This window comes from Stenella coeruleoalba (genome assembly GCF_951394435.1).
Source record: "Stenella coeruleoalba genome assembly, chromosome: 14".
NCBI classification, from domain to species: domain Eukaryota; kingdom Metazoa; phylum Chordata; class Mammalia; order Artiodactyla; family Delphinidae; genus Stenella; species Stenella coeruleoalba.
In genome coordinates this window covers 40550029-40573007 of record NC_137160.1, presented here as the reverse complement: position 1 = coordinate 40573007, position 22979 = coordinate 40550029, and the positions used below count along the sequence as shown (strand labels likewise).

General features: G+C 38.6%; 1 protein-coding gene across 15 annotated transcripts in view; it reads left to right on the top strand.

The window, feature by feature from the left end:
- DTNA (dystrobrevin alpha) overlaps positions 1-22979 on the top strand; it is a 390818-nt gene that overhangs the window by 317865 nt on the left and 49974 nt on the right. For 10 of the 15 annotated variants that reach the window (XM_079942540.1, XM_079942544.1, XM_079942545.1 and 7 more), the window contains 6 exons: positions 913-1067; positions 3825-3930; positions 6521-6687; positions 9519-9643; positions 14114-14197; positions 15900-15989. In XM_079942540.1, coding sequence (XP_079798666.1) covers positions 913-1067; positions 3825-3930; positions 6521-6687; positions 9519-9643; positions 14114-14197; positions 15900-15989 — 727 coding nt within the window. The other 5 variants (XM_079942547.1, XM_079942546.1, XM_079942538.1 and 2 more) reach the window with 2 other exon arrangements.

The window sequence follows — 22979 nt, the reverse complement described above, 5'->3', positions numbered from 1 at the left end:
AGTCCAAAATGAGCAGAGGTAGCATATTGACTTTACAACAGTTTATCCCAGCAGCTGTGCTGGCCTAGTTACAATCTAGCATGGTGACAAACCATATAATAGCCAACCCTTTCCTTCCAGTAGTGATCTCCACAGAGGAAATATAGAGTACCTGGGGAAATTATGCCGGTAATATTCATTAAGTGCCCACAGTGGCAGAAACTGAAGGAAAGAGGCTCAGTGAAACCAGTGGCTCTGCTGAGAATAATCTGGAACCCTGACTTTACCTCACTGATCGTCGGCAAGGCCAGGCTTCCTCTCGACTGCATGAGGCAAAAGACCCTTCCCCATAAATCAATTGCCTTCCACCCAGAACACTGTGATTTATAGGAAGTTTTCTGCTTCTGTGGGAAGTTAATCAAGTGTTTTCATTGCATCCTTATCCCCATTATGTCTTTCATTTTTCAATATCTTAAACCAAAACCCAAACGTTTTAGTGACAATATAGACGGGTAAATAGCTCACTTGCTAGATACACACACACCCTAACATTGTCGTAATATTTTCATTGTGTATTTCAAAAGAGGTAAGCATATTTCTCACATGTACAAAAATTCCTCCCGTCGAATTATATATGAGTTGATAATTGACCTCAAACTAAAAATGTGATGTTCTCTGTCTTATCAAAATATGCTAATTTTATCCAAATTACTAGTTAATGCTGTTTGCCAGAATCATCGACAGAAAGACACCAGAGGAAACACCATGCCAGGAATATCTCAGCATAAAAACTAGTTTGCATATTATTCTTTCATAATAAATTAAATATTTAGTTTCTGCCACGTTTTTTGTTATTTGCAGTAGATATATTGAACTAAAACAGTGGGGAATCTTTATGTGATGAATAAAGATCTTTCCTTTTCCATCCATCAGATATTTTCTCAATGATTTCTGACTCCAGTGGGGTGATGGTTTATGGACGATACGATCAGTTCCTGCGGGAAGTTCTCAAACTACCCACAGCAGTGTTTGAAGGGCCTTCATTTGGTTACACAGAACAGTCAGCTAGATCCTGTTTCTCTCAACAGGTAGGAGAAAACTTGTTTAAGGAAGTGTCTCTCAGTGGCTGCTCTCCTGTGTGTCACTCCGAGTCACTACTTCTTCATGGTAACTTGTAGTGTATCTTCCAGCTTCTGACAAATGACCTCTGAGTCAGTAACTGAACTCAACACATTTGGATAATCATAATAGGTGGTGTTTCCTGACCATGAACCAGGCATCCTGCTAAGTTCTTTATTTGCATTGTCTAATTTAACCCCTACAGCAACGCTATACCCTCGGAAACATTATTACCACCACACTATCAAAAGGGTTGAATTGTTACTCAGCCTCACATGAAGCATGAGTCTGACCCAGCACCGAGCTTCACCAACGTTTAGCAAAGGAGACAAGAAAGGAATCACAGCACATGCCCCATGCCATCTGGGAGGCCCTAAATCTTCCACTACATTGGGGCTCAGAGCAACATGTTTTAACTGGGGTGGTACAAGTCAGCCAAGGGAAGCTGCTTAGTTTGGGGGACTCTCCGTGTTTATATCTCTCCAGTCATGTGGAAAATCTACGTGTCTAGAACTATTCTTCAGCACAGCATAGTGGAGATTTAGAAATCCATAAACTGAAGATTTCTTTACAATTTTTAAAAATCCGAACTAACCAAGTATGTCCTCTAAAAGGATCCATTAAATAAGAAATCAGTCCTTAGCAGCCACCGAAAAGCTGCATTTACCTCCAGCTAGTAAACCTCATCTGTCTGTTTACTTGGTGATCTAAGAGGTCAAAGGTGGTGCCTTGGGCATCCCCGTAGGTCATGGATTTATATAGAATTATAAATGTATCCATACACTCAATAAGAGAAGGGATGGCTTGATACTTTAAGTATCAAACTCTACTGCCGCTGGGCGGGGCGGGAGGAGGGGGCGGTGAGGAGGATGGATTCTCACCCAGGAAGCCTTTCTGGCCTTTCCCACGCCCTCACCCCCAGGCTGGCTTAGATACCTGGCCTCTGTCCCCAGCTAAAGCATACTCCTCTTTGGAGTTCCCTTTCCCTTTCGAGTTGGTGACCTCAGAATGGATCCATTCACCTAAGCCTCCTTCTATACAACTTCTTCACCCAGAACTTCTCATCAATCACCAAGTCCTACTGATTTCACCTTCCAGACTTTTCTCAGATCTCTCTCCTCATCATCCTCGATTGCCTGGCCTATTGCATTAAACCCCAAACTGATCTCTCTGCCCCTGGATTTACTTGTTTGTTTGTACATTTGTTGATTTTAGGTAGTGCGTTGTAGAATCCTCAGGAAATATACTAATGCCTCAGAATATTTCTCATTAAAAGTCAGCCAGAATAATAGGACTTTTTTAATCTAATAGAATTTATCTATTCAAAAAAATTTATAGGATGTTGCCATTGCTCAAAATTCCTTTTGAAATATCCTAGAGACTGCCCATTATATAATCTTTTATATACCCTCAATGATGAGAAATTTATGTATGTGGAAATCATAGTAGCATTTCTTGACTTCCAGTAGTGATTTTTAGCCAGTATGATGAATGGTCAAAATAGATAAAATCATGTAAAGTACAAAAAGAGGCAACACTAATAAAAATAATAAGACCAGTTTATTTTTGTGCTTCATAAACTGGCTATAGCAGCAGTTCGAATGATGAAATTCCAAAATTGCTTTAATTGCTTCATTGCAAAGCCGCCCCAAGTGATTGGTTTGAAACACAGTGTTATTTTAGACATATGAATTGTAGTAGCTTTTGAAAAACTACTGTCTCATTACTTATACTTTACATAATTTATCTTTTAATTATAATGCTAATAACAACCCTATAAAAAGCTTATTTAGTATTATGAGGTAAAGCTAAAACTGTAAATATCTGCCAATAAGAAAACATTAATAGAAGGGTACCAAGACAGTTGTTTTGTGAATTACAAGGACAAGTGTAAGGTTTAAGCCTTGAAAAGGCACTGTAGCTCTTCAGGGCTGATTTCTTATCTAAAAATATCAAACTATCCCATCCACCTTGATATTCTAATTCAAAAATTTAAATAAAGTAGTGATTTTTGCATGTAAATTTTTTGTCATTCATACTATGAAAATATCATATATTAATATAACTTCTTATTTTTTTCATTTTGAAAGAAACTTATAGATAAAATACATTTCTTTTCTGCATCAGAAAAGCCCAGGATAATGACACAGAATCCGACTGAACTGTAAGAAAAGATACATAAAGAAAGTAGAGAAGAGAATTTTTTTTTAATTTAGAGTGTTCTTTTCTAACAGGGAAGGATAGCTCCCTCCGAACAGGATTCACTCCTAATCTTGTATAGCAGAACCATTCACATTAACCACAAAATATTTAGTCCTTATGGAAGTTGAGGAGCTTTGAAAGGGAAGCTGTTCTACAAATTTAGAAGACTGATACGGAAATTGTCGAGTGTGCTGTGATGTACTATTGGGTAAAATTTTATGGAGAATGTCTACTCTCCATCTTTCCTCACCATTTTCATACTGTCCCTCATGTATGAAAATGATCCCCTCAGAATTGTTTTATTCCTTGTGATAATATTGACTCAGCCTCAGTGGAGATAATCCAGTCTTATGTAGGCTTAAATATAAAAAGCAATTAATGTTTTAAATTCAGAACTAGTTTCAAGCTGTTTATTTATTAGAGGTTAATTGAATGTCTTGTTTCTTCTATCTCAAATGATATTTACATAGCAGGTAAGTTAAGATTATTCTTGATTCTAAATTTTTATGGGTTTTTTGATGCAGAAAAAAGTCACCTTAAATGGTTTCTTGGACACACTCATGTCAGATCCTCCCCCGCAGTGCCTGGTCTGGCTGCCCCTTCTGCATCGACTGGCGAATGTAGAAAACGGTGAGTAGTTACTACTGAGACAATTTTTTTAGCCTTTTTTTTAAATTGAAGTATAATTGATTTAAAATGTTGCATTAGTTTCATGTGTACAGCAAAGTGATTAAGTTATATATATATATATATATATATATATGTAAAATAAAATATATATTATTTTCCCTTATAGGTTATTACAAAATATTGAGTATAATTCCCTGTGGTATACAGTAGGTCCTTGATGGTTATCTATTTTAAATATGGGAATGTGTATATGTTAATATACATATAAATAACATATATGTATATGTTAATCCCAAACTCCTAAGGCAGTTTTTTTCATTACCGAAATTAGGCCATCAAATCTACAATTATTAAGCCAAGGTCATTGTTTTAGGGAGGTCTGTTTAGTAGTTCTGAATTTTAATAGAACTAACCTGTCTCCCTCATCAGTAAGGCCTTATAAGTGAACTGCACAATTAGGACTGTCCGTTCTAAAAATTTATTAAATCTCACAGTCTGCCTCTCAGTTACAAATCAGGTGTGGCTTAAAAACTTACTGTAGGGCTTTCCTGGTGGCGCAGTGGTTGAGAGTCCGCCTGCCGATGCAGAGGACACAGGTTCGTGCCCCGGTCCGGGAAGATCCCACATGCCGCGGAGCGGCTGGGCCCGTGAGCCATGGCCGCTGAGCCTGCGCGTCCGGAGCCTGTGCTCCGCAACGGGAGAGGCCACAACAGTGAGAGGCCCGTGTATCGCAAAAAAAAAAAAAAAAAACTTACTGTAATGGAAAGAGAACCTCAGTAAGGAATGTGACATTTTCTAGTATTTGTTTTAGGTATGAACTTCTACTCTTGGTATACCTGGCATTAACTATTTCTTCCTAGGCACTCCATCAGGAATAGGTGGAGGAGATAGAAAAAAGTTGGATGGTTGCACCTTGCTAGTCTTTAGTCATATGCTCCGAATTGTAAGCTTTCAGTGGTTGTAGTTATGTAAAAGAAATGAGTAATGTAACTTTCGTCATGTGCTTTTGTTTTTATAAAAGCAAGTATTTCTATGTTAAAAGTAATTACTCTTGGCATATCCAAACTTAAATATAAAATACAGTTCAGAGCAAGGTTTAAAGAAATTTAAACATGGAACAATCCATTGCCTCCATCTGATCTTTAGATGTTCTTATTTACTGTTTAATCTAACTCTGGGAATTCTCTAGCCTTAAATAGAAAATAATTTATCTCCTATCTCTTACTATAATCTTAACTTCCACACATATCTTTAATATACATTGGGGTTAAAGTTAGCTTATTTTAAATTCCCATTTAGAACATCTGGCATCTGCCCTAATTATCTCCCTTAGTTAAAGTTATAAATCTATCCTGTTCTGCTCATGGAGAAGATTTAAAGAATGAACTTACTAGTTTCTCTGTAAGCACTACCAGTCACAGATTTTTTTTTTATGCTACTTATTCATCTGCTAGAGCAAAGAGCAATCAAGGTCCAGATCATGCACGATGAGTTCATATTACTGTTTTGCAGTTTAAGAACTAGTCATTTTCCAATTATAAACTTGTCATTTCATGGCTTCTCTCTCAGCATTTCCTGTTGCAGGAAATGAGTTCCTTAGGCCCTGTCCCAGAACAGTTGTCCCTAGATTCAAGTCTCACTTCAGCCTTTCCCAGGAGGCAGAAAAAGGGAATATGATGCTGGTTCAGAAGACAGTGTGTTCAAAACTGGTTATGTCTTTGTTTTTACAATTTACTTTTCATCTTGATTTATTTTTATTTGCAATATTTTCCCTGGCTGCTTAGCCAGAGAAAAAGTTTACCAAAAGCATGAGTTGTTCTTATTGTTGTTGATATCTTTAGCTCATAACATGCAGTTACTTGGATTCAAATCTCAAATATTTTACCTTGCCTGCTTTATAATTCAAATTTTCTGCCAAAGGAAGTTGTGTCTCTTGAGCTATCTGACTTAGAACTGTATTCAGACAACTTATTCATCTCTTTGGGCCCTATCCATCTGCCTCTCGGGAAATTAAAAAAAAAATCTGTTAAACAAAAGCAGTGTCACTCATTAAATAAGCCCATTAGCTACTCCATTTTTTAAAAAGTAACTCAATTCTCCCATCCAGTTTTTCTACTCTTCTTCCATTTGCCTTTCTTTCTTCTTCCTCTCCTCTTCCATTTCTCTCATATTTGCTCTCAACCCACTGGGCAATCAGCTGTGTTCATCCGTTGTGCTTCTGAGTCTTCCGTGAGCTGTGCTGATCTCCTGGAGACAGAGAGCATTTGGGGGAAAGGCGAGCCAGTTTGGGTAATTTATAGTCTCGTAGTATAAGGGACGGGAGTAAGAAGAGCAAATGGAATTACAGAGATTTGCCCTTAAAAGAACCCCTATCCTCCATCCCCTTCTGTTTCTCCCACCTCCACACACATGCTGGAAAAGGGTAGTGAGAGTCTAGGAATAAACTTATTGCTTCTCTCGGTGAAAACTGACGATCATCGGAAATCATGGCGCACAGCAGAAAAATGCAATTCTTGTCGGACTGTATTTTTCCTTCTTCTGGCTCATACTTTTGTTTTCTTGTTTTTTTCTTCATTAACTTGCCCCTCAGTCTTCCATCCAGTTGAGTGTTCGTACTGCCACAGTGAGAGTATGATGGGATTTCGCTACCGATGCCAACAGTGTCACAATTACCAGCTCTGTCAGGACTGCTTCTGGAGGGGACATGCCGGTGGTTCCCATAGCAACCAGCACCAAATGAAAGAGTACACGTCCTGGGTAAGGCAAGGTCCAGGCAATACTTACAGTTGGATGTGTGAGTGTCGTCCAGAATACAAGGGAACGGCAAGCATGGTGACTGAATCAAGCGACACGCTTACCTTCTCCTCTCACATTCCCTCCTTCCCCTCCCACTCCCCACCTTACTGGGACCTCTTACTTATTGTGTCTGAACCCAGTGTAGCTTCCTAAGGCTTAAAATATAGGAAGACTCAAATGATATTACTTCTTGGAATACAGATAATTCAGTATCGATTTAGGTAACAGCCAAACAGCAAGCACCTTCTGGAACATAATCTCATTTTCACAGTAAGTTAAGGTTCTTTTCAAGTTTGGGGGTGGTTTGTGGGAATCGCCTAAAAATTATTGTTAGTTAGATTCTGGAGTTGTCTTAACTGCATGACTGGAACATGAAGGAAAGACCTGCGAGCGTGTGGGCTTAAGGATGCTGTTTCATTCTACTTTTTTAGAGGAGGGGGAGATATTAGAAAATCATCTTTTCATGAGTACTGCAAGTGACTAACTTGCTGGAGGTGATCTGTGATACTGACCTGCTAAATGTGACCTGTCCATGTGATGAAAATGTTCTCAGGAGCACATGGCCCTGAGTCTATGGGAGGAATTTGACCCCGTGAGCTTGCTGTTCAGGTGGTTTACAGTCTGCTGACCTCTGTCTCAGTTCAACTCAAAGACCAGATCCAGTGATGTTGTTCTGGTGCTTCTGTGAAAGTATTGCTCTATGTACAGATTCTTTTTCGTGGAATGTGCCATCAGTCCTGCCAACTCCTCTTGGAATAGTTGTATCACAAGAAAATGCAGACTTTTTAAAAGCATTTTTTCTATATTTTAATGTGTCTCAAATCAACCTATAGTCTTTACTTAAAAGAGTAACTCATTTTTATTTTTACAACGGTCTTCAGATATGCATTTTAATTGAAGTATAGTTTATTTACAATGTTGTGTTAGTTTCAGGTATACAGCAAAGTGATTGTTATACATATATGTATAATACACATAATATATTTATTCTTTTTCAGATTCTTTCCCATATAGGTTATTACAAAATATTGAGTATAGTTCCCTGTGCTATACAGTAGGTCTTTGTTGTTTATCTATTTTATATATAGTAGTGTGTATATGTTAATCCCAAATTCTTAATTTATCCCTCCCTGCCCACCTTTCCCCTTTGGTAACAATAGTTTATTTTCTATGTCTGTGAGTGTGTTTCTGTTTTGTAAATAAGTTCATTTGTATCATTTTTTGTAGGTTCCACATAGAATTGATATCATATGATATTTGTCTTTCTCTGTCTGACTTACTTCACTTAGTATGATAATCCCCAGGTCCATCCATGTTACTGCAAATGGCATTATTTCATTCTTTATGGCTGAGTAGTGAGAATATACATTTTAAATCAGAGTGTTCTTTCTAGGAATTATTATTGGGAACTGATATTCAGTGCAAATATATTAATTGTTTAGCACGTGTCAGATTCTGAGTTCAAGTAAGAGTTCTTCACTAAGGCATTGTATACTGAGGGCTTGATGCCAGTTCAAATGCCACCCATCACTACTGGCTATATCACATGCTGAGAATAGATATACTAGGACAGATCATGAAATACAATTTCGTATAGAACGCTGGAGGAAATACTTTCTATTTTCTTATTGTCAGCGTCTTACCAATTTTCAAATATGTTCTATTCCAAGTCCTAGAGGGTTGGTGATTATAGACTAATCGTTTGTAATTGTTGTTTTATGTAAAGTCAGATAAGGAGCCTTTTCTTAGGGGTTTTGAACTCTGCAATTATATGGCAGGACAATGTCTTTACAGAGTAGGATCAGACTCCTCACGAGGACAAAGGAGCCCCAATGTTTATGGGGTGAAGAGCTGTTGTTACTGCTGTTTTAAGTGTTCTAAGAATTAAACCTCCTAGCAAAAGCCAAAGAGGGACTTCTTGGACAATGTTCCCATTACTTAGCTTTTAAAAATGAGGACAAAAGTCACTTCGTTATGTTGCCAGTTATGGACTCTGTGTGTCAAAGAAAGTGACAAAATGAGAAATCGCTTCTCACAGAAAGGAAAAATTGGGGTAAAGATTTATTATATGTGGTAGGCTATTTTTGATCACCTTAGCTGTGAAATTTTAAAATAAACATTCCACTGGTCCAAATGAAAAAGAGGTAGCATGATGCTCTGGAAAGAACATAAATTCTAGAGACTCAGAGTGAAGTTCCACTTTTCCTTCTAACCGGATGTGTCCAGCCACACCTGAAACATCTTGCCCCTGGATTCCCGCAAAACGTCCTACCCATCTCCTTACTTCCATTCCTATCCCCTCTCAAACCTTTTTCTGTTCTTAAAGAGAAGCAGTCCTTCTAGAATCAGGTCACCTCTGAGATTTAACCTGTTCATTGTCTCCCTCTGCATTTGAGATAAAGACCACAGTCTTGGACGCGGCATATAAGACTTCAGTGGTCTCCCTCCTGCTTTCCTCTCCAGAACTTCCTCCATCTGGAATTACCTTCCAGTCCCCTGAGTTTTGTCAGAAGGACCCCTGCTGTTCATTAAGTCCCAGCTCAGACGTCCTGAGCACAATGACTGCTTCCATTTATCACAGCATTTGCTGACACTGTGCAGCCCGAGGCAGTTACCCTGATGGCTAATTCCAAGCATTCTGGTCCCAGCAAAGAGAAAAATCCTTGACTTAGAGTAGATTATCAAAGATTTCCTGAATGAATGAATGGATATCTACTATGAAAACAAATCATCTGATGAAATGTTACATAAATGTTGATGGTTATCACTTGAACCTTTCTTCTTCCTTCCAGAAATCACCCGCTAAGAAGCTCACCAATGCATTAAGCAAGTCTCTGAGCTGTGCTTCCAGCCGTGAACCTTTGCACCCCATGTTCCCTGACCAGCCTGAGAAACCACTCAACTTGGCCCACATCGTGTGAGTATCTCTACCCGCCAGACTGAGGGACAGCTTTCTTCACTGATGCGTGTGCAGATCCATACAAAGACAATTAATTTCCTATTAGTTGTCAGGGACCAAGTTTTAAATTTTATTGTCTTAAAAAAAAAGAGTGAAAGTCATGTTATTATAATTTTTTTCATGGAGAGGTATATAGTACTTCTGCCCAGATGTACAAGTATGCCCCACTGTGTAATTTACCTTGAAGTGGAAAATATTCAAAAATTTTATAATTGTAAAATAACGATGTTATTGGAGTTTGCACAATTGGATGTTAATAATCAACGGAATTACCGTGGTCAGGAAATTTTAAAGCATGCCGTACCTTAATGTCTTGTGTGCTTTGAGTCCCAAATAGAGAAGCCCTCTGTTTCCTTTCTCTGCACAGCCAGTCATCTTAAAGATGCCAGCAAGCCTAGGAATCATTGCTGTTGCTGTTGTTTTATCCCAAGTTATATAACTTTAGAAGAATCATGGCCTGTGCAAGGGAGGGTTGAAGAAGGGGTATTGGAGGGGAAGTTCATCCAAAGTATGTGTGAGTTTGGGGGGCAAAGGGAATTGGCCCAAGGAACGGTGCTACCACCCACCCCTTCCACTTCCCAAAAGCCTCATGTCGGGGGGCCTCTCTCAGGCCTGGCTGGCTCAGAAAACAGAGGAGGCTTAGGTAGAAGAAAGTATTTCTTTCTTGGGTGTTATCTTGGGCTCAGAAGAAGAAAGAAGTTCATTACCTACTTTGGGGCACAGTTAGGAGTTACGTAGTCACAAGTGTCTCAGGAAGCCTCTAGAACAGGCTTTCCCCCTCCTTCTGAACTGCCTTTCATCGTGCACACTTCAGCACTACCACGTGCACTGCAGGGCCTGTGTTTGCCTGTTGACCTCGAGAGGTTGGCTGATGGGACACATGGGTGTTAGGAATCCACCAAAGCAAGGTTCACGCTTCAGGCGGATGAGAACATAACCCATTAGAGGCACTGTGGTGCATCTCAGAGCCTTAGGAAAGCAGCCACTCTTTCCACTAATGGACATAAACAGATCCCATCAAACCACTGTGCTGCAGCATGTCTGTGGACTTTGTATAAATCCCACAGGGCTTTGTTTGGTTTACTCTGGGTGTGTGCTGAGGGTTCATTGCCCCCAACAATCCACACAAGTCTGGAAGCATCCACAAACTAATGTAAACTGATCCTGTAGAATGTGGTTGACTTATTTTTGGAAATTTTGCTCCCAAAAATAAGCCTTAAAGTAAACCAGGGGTAAAGAAATCTGGGAAGTGTCCCAAAGAACCAATCACCTGCAGAAAGCGAGCTCATACGAGCTGTTCTCCTGAAGTCTTGACTTACTTCCCCATAGCCAGGGACGATCACTTAGTTGCTTGTGAATGAACAAAACATAAGTGAGAGTAGGTCTGGGCTCTCTGAGCTTGGCCACGGAGTGACTGTCTACCAGCCCCCTTAGGGGCTGGTAGAACCCCTTAGGGGTTCCCCCCCAAGAGAACAGCGTTCAATCCGAGATGATGGGTGTGGGGAAGGTAGGGAGAGGATGGAGGTAAACAGCCTGGCTCTAAGAGCTTTGCAGCAAAACGGAGTTAGGATGGGGCCTCGCACTTGGAGACAGAATTAAGAAGCAAGGCCAGGGACTTCCCTGGTGGTGCAGTGGTTAAGAATCCATCTGCCAATGCAGGGAACATGGGTTTGAGCCCTGGTCCAGGAAGATCCCACCTGCTGTGGAGCAAATAAATAGCCAAAAATAACTAAATTAAAAAAAAAAAATGAGAACGAAGTGAAGCCATGCCACACAACTTGGGTTCCGTGGAGAGTTTCAGGATTCCCCCAAAATTCTACACGAAATGTGCCTTTTTCTGCTAAAAGTTCCATGTTTAACCAGATTCTTAAAATAGTCCTTGAATCAAAACACTGATCTGTACTCACGGATAATATATTTTTCCAGGGCGAATGTCAGTTTTAAAAGACAAATTATACAAAATATTTAATTGTTGAAATAACACGCAAGAAATTCCGGATGCAGAGTGGCCAATCTCTATTAGAACAGATTTTTTACTAATTTTTAGCTTTAGACATTTTTCTATTTGTTATTCTGATGTTATTGCCCTGAACAGATATTTATGTTCCTTTTTTTTCTTTTTTTTTTGGATGGGGATATCTAAGACTTCTAATCTTAAAGTATGCTGTTCATTTAGCTATTCTAAATTATCATAGGCACATAAAAGCCACTTAAGTAGTGGCATTTTGGTGTTTTGGCATTTGTTCTTAGCTATTACATTGCTTGTAAATGTTACCATGATTAACTGTCTCTATTCTATTCAATTTTTTGCTGCCAAAAGGGATACTTGGTAAGTCAATAGTCTTTAGTGTGCTTATAAAGACTTATAAGTGGTTATGAGACACAAAACAGGTGAGAGATATGAGGCTAGCTTAAAACTAATTCTGCCTTTAAGCTGAGTGCTTTCAGTTTATGAAAAGAATGCCAATTTTATAAAAATGTCCTTTGCAGACATCTTGTCCAGAAAGAAAACTTTGCACTAGGCCTCTGTGACCTTATCTTCTGGAGCTATTTCTTTTTCCTAAGACTAAATATGTTTAAAATTCCCAATGTGACCTATTTATTAGATGAGGTACCTTGCCATTTGATTGTGGAGGAAATAGGTCCCTTTGAAAACTGCTCTTTGGTGCCAAGGTTAGCCATTCTGTGTCCCAAGTTCAACATTTTTGTGATGAACGTTAAATGTGAAGCCATTTACTAAGGAACTGCAATTTCAGCTTTGGGGTGACCAGGTTCAATAGAGTAAATTTACCAGACTAGTTAAAAAGCATTCCAAATCCACTTGTTTTCTCATTTCCTAGAGATAGAGCAAGAGGAGAATATTAATAAAAAGACAAAAGAAAACCAGAAATGTTGTCAAGTTGATTTTTTTCCACTTTTTTCAAAGTTAAAATGAAGATATTTCATTCTGCCCACTGTTTTAAAATCTGATACACCTAACTTTTCAAAATTCACAGAACAATTTGTTTAAAATTAGCATCCTTCTTATAAAGTGAAAGTGTCCTGCTCAAAGCAGAATTAGCTTTAAACTAGTCTCATGTATCACGCATATCCTAGATAAGTAACATAAAACACTAAGCTAGTTTTCAGAACTTCGGCTAATATGTTCAGAGTAGATTAAATACTGAACCTGCTATTTTGACCTCACCCAACAAAGAATGTGTCTTTAAAAAATCTGAGAAATCAGTTTAGCATTAGGTTCTGAGAACCAAAAGTGTCAATGAATTTTTGCATGTAGTGCTGACATTTCATAACCTGCCTTGCATCATGTCCATTCCCATAAATACATTGGAACAAACAAGTCTACCTTTTTCTCTTCATTGTAGAATCCCAACTAACTCTGGTTTCCTAAGATAAAAATTAAACCTTTACAACTTTTTGCTCTTAGTCAAGTTGACACAAATAGATTCTATAGGCTACTGTATTCATGTTTCGTCTTCAAAAAATTCTGTACTGTCAGACTCACATATAGAATTAGAGTGAAACTAAGATTTCCTGACTCAGAACGCTGCCCTGCCCCATCACCCATCTTCTGAACTCTAAATTCCACCTCATTGTACCGCGGAACATCTTACAGTGAACCTAAAATAAGACTAAAAACAGCTTGGAGATGAGATGGGGATCTTAGCGCTATCATTTTACCTGAACTAAGACATCAGTTATAGGAATGAAAATTGAGACAGTGGAGGACAGACATGATGCAGTTGGTGTTTAAGGTTGTGGACAATTCCAGGGAATATTGAACCCTATTTTCCTTCTCTAATCATATGAAAAAAAGTGAAGTTTTGGGGATGCCTTGCACTATATGTCCTATCCTATAGATCATCCAGATAACAGAAAGTCAGTAAATCCCTGTGGTGCTTAATTGTGTCTTCACTTAGAGCAAAGAGCGAAGAAGGCATGACACGATTTTGCAGCTGGGTCCTTACAGGCCCGGGTATCCTGGAAGAGGGCCATCGTCATGGGGAACACAGGAAATTTCCAAAGCCTCAGGAATCTTCCTCTTTCCAAGAGGATGTAGATTCTGATTGTCATCAAGTTTTCTGAGCTTCTCTCTTGAGAAGTTAGTAGGCTGCCTCAAAATCCTCATTCTATCTGAGAATATGACTCAATGAATCACCAAGGCTCAAAGCTCATGAATAAACATTCCTGTGGTTTCTGGAGATCTTCCCCGCAATGCTTAAACAGACATTCTATCTTCTCAAGGAAATGTAACTTCCCAAAACACTTCAAGAATTGAATTGGAAAATGTAAAGTTCTGCGTTGATCCTGGGTAAGATAAGAACTCTGATCTTACCAACTCCTTTCCTTGAGAGATCGTATCGTTGTCAACTTGTGACTTTTATTTAACTTTCCATCCATTTTCCATTTAACTGTACTTTGTTTTAGGCCGCCCAGACCTGTAACCAGCATGAATGACAGCATGTTTTCCCACTCTGTCCCCTCCTCAGGAAGTCCTTTTATTACCAGGAGGTAAGTTCCAACCCTATTATAAAATAAACCTTTGGTAATGAGCCTTGATTTTGTGGCAAGAAAAATATTCTCCTTTAAGCCAAATGTAGAAGATTACTGTTAGAAACTAGTTTGTAAATATCTGTCACAAGTTGTTAATTTCATTCATTTGGATGTGTTTGAAGAGGGCTAGGATGGCTTTGGGAATGAATGTCACTTCTGGAAACTTGCATTTACAATCTATCCACAGTAAGAATGCAGGGTATATTTAAGTTTTACTGCTGACACACATGCATTCTGGCTCATTGAGAAAGTCACTTTTATAGCACTTGGAATGGCCCATTTAAGCCGGGGAATTGGAATTTCAAGATGCAACGGGGAATTACGATGGACATTCTGAAACATCTCGTAATATAAAGCTCCAGATATAAAAGAATCCTCTTCTTAGTGAACTCTAGAGTTCCTGAGGCTAGAGGCTTAAGACCAAATTTGGAAATATAGTTTCTACATAAGTAATTTATGGATAAGAACAAGAAATTTTAAAAAAAGAGGGTGGATGCATGTCTCATCTTTTTGCACAAAGATCCACTGCCCTGTAAGGAAACAGGTGAAGCAGATACTTCTCCTAAAACTAGCACAATGAACAGGCAGGGGTCAAGAGGTACGCCAAGTCATTTGATCAAATATCACAAATAAAGCACCAGAGAATTATTTTAAGGAATACATGGAGAAGGCTCACAGGAAGGCAGAAACAAAGGTAAGGACAATTGGAGTGAGTAATTGAATGTAAGATTTCAAATGCCTTTCGGTAGGAAACAAATGGCCTCATGTTTCAAAAACAAACATAATCAATCTTTTCCCTGAAGAGTTGCTGAGGTACCAATTTCCCTGTAATATCCTGGTACGTTCTAGTGAAGATTTGCAGACAGTGAGACTCAGAACACTGTTGATTTTTTCTCCGAGTTTCTGGATTTGTCCATCAGCAGGAACCTGAGATGAAGGTGTTCCCCATAATTGTAATCAGGGGAATAAACGGAATGGTGTTTCCCGCTATAAATTAAGCAAGTCTGTCACAGATAGAAATGGGAAGGCAATAGAACTGCATAACATCCACAGTGGAATCCTATGGTTGAAGCCCAGTTTGTTCCTTTCAGCACTCCGTTTCAGAGCCACCAGCAGATTAAACCACATTTTCTAAGACAAAATCATAAACTGTAAAGTCTATTAGAAACATGGGCCTGTGCCTCTATCTTGGGACGATCTGGCGTGATGTTAACAAAGATATGCTTTTATTAGGAAGCTCTGCATTCTGCAAATGTCAAGCAGAGATAGACCCCATCCTTACTGAAGGTCATTTTATATCATTTCAGCTTGGACGGTGCTTTATGATGGATGCGTCTAGATGGATAACATGGCTTCTTCTACTCTAAAATATTCCTATAATATTTTGAGCTGTTCTGGTTCCTCCAGGGGGCACGGTGCCCCAAAATATGATCATTTCCCTTTCTTCCCATTTTCAGTCCTTCTGGAATGTTCCCTCTGAACCTCAAGCACGTTGTTTAAAGTTCGCAGTTCTTCCTATCGTCACGGAGGTTGGCCTCTGGTTTCTGTTTTAAGGGTGCCGTTCAATAAAGCTGTGTACACTGAACGTCTTTCCTCTCTGAGTGGGCCTTGCTCTGTCCATGGGAGGTTTTAACGGGGTCTCATTGTTTGCATCCCTCAGGTTACCTGAGGGGATGAGTGCATCCAGCCCTGTGGCTGAGGAGCATTCGCTCATAAAGCTGTATGTAAATCAGCTTGACCACAGCGCACGGTCAGTATCCCAGCCCTGAAGCACTAATCATAGTAGTAGTTCCGTAGCTAGACCGCTAGTCCTGCTTCATCACTAAAATCCTCTTGTAGTATGCTTTGGTGGAGATACAGGTCTTCTGGGGTTTCATGAGATTCCTTTGAGAATTTCCAACTTGAGCTGGACTGGGCAGCTCTTTTTCTCTTTTCCACTTTTCCACTTCTTTTATTGATTTTATGTCTTCATGCCAGTATGTATGAGATGAGTAAATATGAAGAGTACCATGTTGGATCTCCTTCTTTGGACGATTCTCTGCTTTGGTACAGTTTGCGAGACCCCAGATGGTGATTCCTTAGACTCTTGTATTAAAGAGTCTCTTGGAATGATTTTAGCACTAACTGTGTGAGATCAGGACAACATCACATGGTTGGACCATATTACAGTAAAAGACTTGAGGATTTACATCTTTCTGTCCTCCTGGGCTTGGGCCATTTTCCCCCAGGTAGGGCAGTCTGATTCCTATTAAGGTAGCAATTTCACAACCAATTTCATGCTCTTAGTGTTTAATTTCTACCAGTTGATAATGCTGGTGGTGATCCCCTGTTTATTTCTTAGCCACGTCCATATGCTAAGGTTGATGGAAACCATCAAGCCAAATGTAGGCATAAGTTAAAGCCCCTAATCTTCCTACAGTTGGAACTTAACCAAAGAAATAGGACCTAGAGCTCTGCCCTCACTCCTACCCCACCCCAACTGCCCCTGTTAAAACCGGATAAAAACTAAAACCTAAACAAGCCAAGAGTGGTGCTGGTCAGTGTTGAGGCTGCATTAAAAAAGTAAGGAAGTTTACCGTGCAGATACTTTATTTAGCCTGAGTTTTTGGTCTTTGGTATTGTGACAGATCTTACAGAGATAAAGCAGAATAAGGATGAATTGAAATCACTACTCCAGAATCCTCGCTACAAACTCCTGGCATTCCTCACATAGAGTCCTTTGCAAGCATACACTTTGATCTTCAAAAGGCACTAGGGCCTATCTTTGAAGTCTTTTGACATCCTGGTAACCTAACTCACACAGATTTATGAGGGTATACTACCACCATCTGCCCCATCCCCTGTTCTGATATCCGTTTCTAGCTATATCCTTGAGTCACTTTTCCCTTAACTTAAAAGAGGGAATTCTCAAAGGCACTCTCCCTTAACCCTTTGAAGTCATCTGTGTGTGTGTGTGTGTGTGTGTGTGTGTGTGTGTGTGTGTACTCAATGCTGATTAGCAGTTAGGCACAGTATGGATCAAATGACACAATTCATGGACAAATTCACTTCATTCATTTTCTTGATCATAACTATATCCCTAAACCTAGATTGTTTTCTTATAAATGCATGAGTTTATAGGAAAAGAACAACTAGATCGATGGAAATTTATCATTACCACTAGGAAGAGAACGCCAATATATGATGTATGATTGGGCAGCCAACATTAAGCTTATGAAAGATAGCCTGCCATTATGGCAAATATTATTGCAAGAGCTGACCACAAAGCCCTTCTCCCCCTCACTGCACACAGCATTATGCCTTTGAGCTTCTGCTGTTGGCATCAGGCCCCCTCTGTAAAATCTTAATTATCTTGCCAAAATCCTCACCTCATTTACGTGAGAGAGAGCTGACCAGTCCTTTCCATTTGGAAAATATTTCATTAGTTATGGCCATTATGGCCATTTCTTCATTAGCTACAATAAGGACATTCTAAAAATTTGAATGGCTAGATACTTTTACCTCCAGTTTTAGAAACTTCTCTTAAAGATTTTACAGATATTTTTATAAATGCAACCTCTCAAGTCTTAACCACTCACAAAAAGAATCACTTTGGCTATTATATCTAGCCAGAACTGATCACTCTCCCAAATATGAGAACATTGCTTATGATTCATAGAGTGTGTTGAACACAATCTAATATGCTATTTTCTGGTTTGTCTGAAAAGCATTTGGTTAATTACTAATACTGTATTAGGTCCAGGGGTGCCTATGGGGAAGATACACTGCCTTCCCCACGCACTTTCAAAATCCTGATTCTTCCCAATGCAACAGCCTTTGTGAGCTATTTTTGTGGGTTGACTGGTTGTTCAGTTGGTTGATTTGTTTGGGTTTTCAACCACAGAAAGGCTAATTCATGTGTCTTTTTCAGTTTTTTCAAATACTTTGCTTTCCCTAATCCAGATTTTTAATCTGACATGTAATGTTCAAACTAAATTTTAAACACTTGTGTTTTGGTAATCAAAAGTGAATAGAAATAAAATTGAGGTACTGAATTCAAACTTTGCTTCTGAAAATCAGTTTTCTCCATGCTCAGTATTTTCTAAGATGAAAGTCCATCCCTTTTCAGTCAGGAAAGAAGGTAAATTTATAAATCAGCATCATAAAATAGATGCATTTATAAATCAACCTCAACTGAAGATTTCTTCATTCTTTCCACACTTTCTGGGCATGTTGTATGAAATTTGAAATAAACACTCTCTGCAAGTAATTATTTATTCCATGTAGCCCCAGAGCTCCACTAACATGCTAGATTTTTTTCGAACCTGAATTAAACTGGTCTTCGCACTCAACTCTATTTCCTATACTAAAATGTTAGTGTGTACTTAAATCTGCTGTCACCTCTTCTTCCCTTTGATAACCTTTATTCTCTTACTAGAGTTGCTTTAGCGGCTGTCTGTGTGTGCTCTGTACCCAGCAAACTTTTCTAGAGCATCTTTTGGCAAAAACGCAATTGATACAGCTTGATACTATCTGGGGGACAGCATAGTAAATGTAGTGAATCAAATATGACCTAAGAATCATTATTTCTTCCACGGTATCTGCTTAAGGAGGTTTGACTTTCATGCCAGCCTGAATTGATGACAACTCATTTTCCCACTGAGACACTAAGCTATTTTTTAATGCTTGTTTGCTGATTTGCGTGTGGCAGGTATTTTATGTTTCAGATCAAAGATGTTGAAAGCTAGAAAACGAAAGGGGAAAAAGAGTTTTTCAAGAAATTATCTCTTGGTGAAACTGACTTGTGGACTCTTTTTTATTTAAAACTAATTTATTTAAATTAGTTTGATGACCTTGGTATGGATTGTTTTAATTACATTGAGAAGCAAAATGTTATTCCCAATTGACAGTCAGCTAAGGAGGGAGCCAAGTTTACAAGTCATTCTTCACAAAGCCCAAACACCAACAAGTTTATCAATCATTTAAGAATCAGTAAAAAAGTAAATCTCTCTTCTTAATTTGCCATGGTTCAAATATCGTTTTCCATTTAACCATTGTGATGATAATCATGCCACATGACATAATTTGTTTATATTATATTGTTGCTCTGTGCAGGACTTTTATTTAAATCCTTTTATTTTCCTGTTCAATAAAAGAAAAAAATATTTGGCCAGAGCTAATGTAATAACACAGCATAAGCAGAAGTGGTTTTCAAAACTATATGGCAGTTTAAGCAAAAATCCAGGGAGCATTTGTGTGTGATTTTGTTAGCTTAGAGTACCCCCAAAATGTTTGCACTTAAGCAAAATCCTGGCATCAGTTGTCATTCTCCAAAACAAAAGGGTGAATTTAAATAAATAAATATGAAATATTTTGAAATTGTACTAATCTTCCAGAACGCATTATGCCTGTGTGTGTGTGTGTGTGTGTGTGTGTGTGTGTGTGTGTGTATGAAAATTTTTGGAAGAAGGCCATTTATCTTTGCATATGTTCTTTTCCAGAGTATAAAAAGGAATTGGTGAGAAAATAAGAGAATTTTTTTTTTTAGAAAAGAATAATCTAAAGGAATATTTCCAGCCTCTTTTCTTTCAGCAGAACACATGAAATTCAAATTTCACCTTGTCATACCCTCCAGGTATGATTGTCAACCACACCCAATAATGAAAATATGTGTGCTGAAGGAGGTGTTTATACATTGGCAGGGCCTGGTGAAAAGAAAATAACGACAATAAGAAAAGAGACGTGTATACACACAATTTTAGGGATGGTAGCATTGCTTCTCCTTGGGACTCAGATTAGAAAAGATTTATCACCCACAGTCAAGAGGAGCCCCAGGTCGTTAGCAGTTTCCGAGGTTAAAAGGAGGAATGCATTTAAATTTGAAGACAAGGAGGAATGCATTTAAATTTGAAGACGGGGCATGCAGAAGATGGAGAAGTTTCCAGAGCTAGAGCTGCAGGAAAGCCATTGGCACGTTTGGATGCACCGACATGCTGGAAGCAGTCACTTCTTGATAAGGCCCTAGGTTCCAGTGTTGCCTGATCCCAAAGCCCACAACGAATTGGAAATATCACCAAACTTCTCCAAGCAGACTGCCAGAGCTGCAAAATGAAAGTTTAAACATCCAAATTATTCTACAAAATATCGTGAGTGTACCTTGCTTTGAAGAGATTATCATAAATTACCTGATGTCACTACCTTTGCAACAACTCAGGAGAAAATTTTTTTCACTTTGCTTCCCTTCTTCAAGCTCCTTGGGAGCTGCAGAAGAAATTCTGGTGAAGATACTTCATGTGAACAGTCTTTATAGACCCAAGTTTTAAGTGAAACCTGCCTCCTGGTCTGCTCTCTAAGTTCTTGATCCATTTCATTTAGAAAGAGTGCTTTTTTTAATTCTTGTTTTCATCATGCACTTGGCTTCCTCTATACATGGTCATGTTTTCTGCTTCCCAGAAATAAATGATTAGGAGGAGAATTCAAGGCTAGTTCTAGGTAGTACAGAAACTATGTGGGCACTGAGTACCAAAAGTCAGAAATGCTCTTGGCACTAGATGCTAACAGCTTTAGCAAAATGAGATAAATGCAGAGAATATCATCCCCATATATTCCAAGAACTGGTTTTCCCAAGGATTCATGTGGGAAAGGAAAGGAACATGAAAGGATTTAAATGATGCCTTCAAACCAGCACTGGCAAGGGCCAAGGCAAAGAAAATGGCAACGAAAGGACAAGACGTGTATATGGAGACATCTGCTCATCCCTTTGCGGAAAGAAGGGACTTGGAGAGAGCAGGGGAGACAGGCAAGTGGCGTAGAGGAAGGAGAGAGGGGCCCAGAGAATTGGAGAGAAAGAAAGAATGAGCCACCAGAGGAAAATCAGGGCAACTGCTCACTTCCTGCTACCAGCCCTGCCCATGCTGATGTCAGCAGGGTTCCTCCAGTGCCAGTGCTCATTAGTAAGTGGTGGGACACACTTCTGCAGCTTTATTGACACATCACCTTCCTCCCATAAGACGTCACCAGAGTAACTTATAACAAGCATATCCTCGTGGTTGATCCTCCCGTGTTTCTTTTTTTTCCTTCTTGCACATTCATCATCAGAGGTTGTAACTGTATAATTATTAGGCCTTTGATTTAAGGAAATAACACAATTTCTGGGATTCAAGGGGAAAAGTAGCGTATGTAACAAGGCAGAGAAATGGTTTCATTTGGAGGGAAGAATTCTTAATATTTCACACAGTGTTTTGAGTGGTTTTACAGGCATCTGAAATCAATTATAGAGTGGGTAGATCTATCTTGTATTATCAAAAAAAAAAAGTTGGGGGAGGTGATTGGGCAGCAGTGAGACCGTAGTTACTAGATAATGAGCTGTACTTCAGGAGACAAGGTTTGGAATGCTGTCTTGGTGGGATGGTGGGAAAACATCAACTCCAGTGGCTTAAGATGCTTATTTGCTCCTGATGGGCAGGTTTCATAGTCTTTGAAGGTGCAGATCAATATGTTTTAAAAAAGAATTAACTTCATCAGGAAAGCAAATTCTCCTAGAACATTGATTTCATTGTTAAGGTCAATTTTGTTTGTGTGCAGTTGTACTTTTTGAGTAATGGGTGCATTCCTGAAAAGCTGAGTAAAGTCATAATGTTCAACAAACATGAATGCCTACTCTATACTAGATGTTTTCTTTATAGATCAAATTTGATTTTAAATTTACCAGAAGCCTCACGATTTAAGGAATCTTGTAGTATATACTATTATAAAACAAGAATTCCAATTATACCGTGCCTAATTCTAATGTGATATTCATTTATAAGTTGCTATATTTTGTGCTTTGTGGTCTGAAAAAGTGGTACTTTGTAGTAAAACTTTTAAAGTTTTTAAGATTTTTAACTGCTTTATTAAGCATTCTTATATATATATATATATAGATTTATAACTTCTTGAAAAGTTACGGAAGTTTGTGGTAAAAATCTAATAATTTCAATGCAAGTAATTAAAAACTTGGTATTCAAACAAAGTCAGTCACTTAATTTTTGTATTCTCCATGAAGGGAGAAAGGAGTAGTTTTAAGTACACCAGTGTAGCAGGGCAAATTGTTAACCTACAAAAGAACAAGCTCTCTTTAAGCACATTACAAGTACAGTTATAGTACTAAGAATCAATATCATATTTCCCAATGAACATGCCTATTCATTATAGTTATAAATTCATTTATATTATATAAATTTTGGGTGCCTTTGGCTTGGCCACACTTTATTATTATTTATATTTCTATTTTCCTTTAATAAAACTACATTAAACTTTTTAATTCTTCATTAAAATTGCCAATTAAAGTGAGTGTTCTTCCTAATAAATCTAAAATGATAAGAATTTGCCCTATTGATTGGACACACTGACTGGACACACATTGCCCTATTTATGGACAGAAGGAGGATGAATATATGTTTATAAGGCTCAAAGGTTTATTTCTCTGTTTCTCTGAAAGTTTTCTTCACAGCTTCACAGCCAAGGTCAGGTGACTTGTTCCTAAAGCAGCAAAACACTTTTAATATGACACCAATCTGTAGGTAATTTTCAATTCTCTGCTCAACACAGGAAGTCGGAGAATAGAGGGCAGGCTGGAGAAATAAGCTTCTTGTGTGGGATCTGAAGGCTGGCAGGACTTAGTGAACTATTGGACTGTGTACAGTCTGTCATGAACGCTGGATGAATTGTCATTGTGTCTGGGCATATGCAATCTATTTGTTTAGCAAATAGCAGAGGTCAA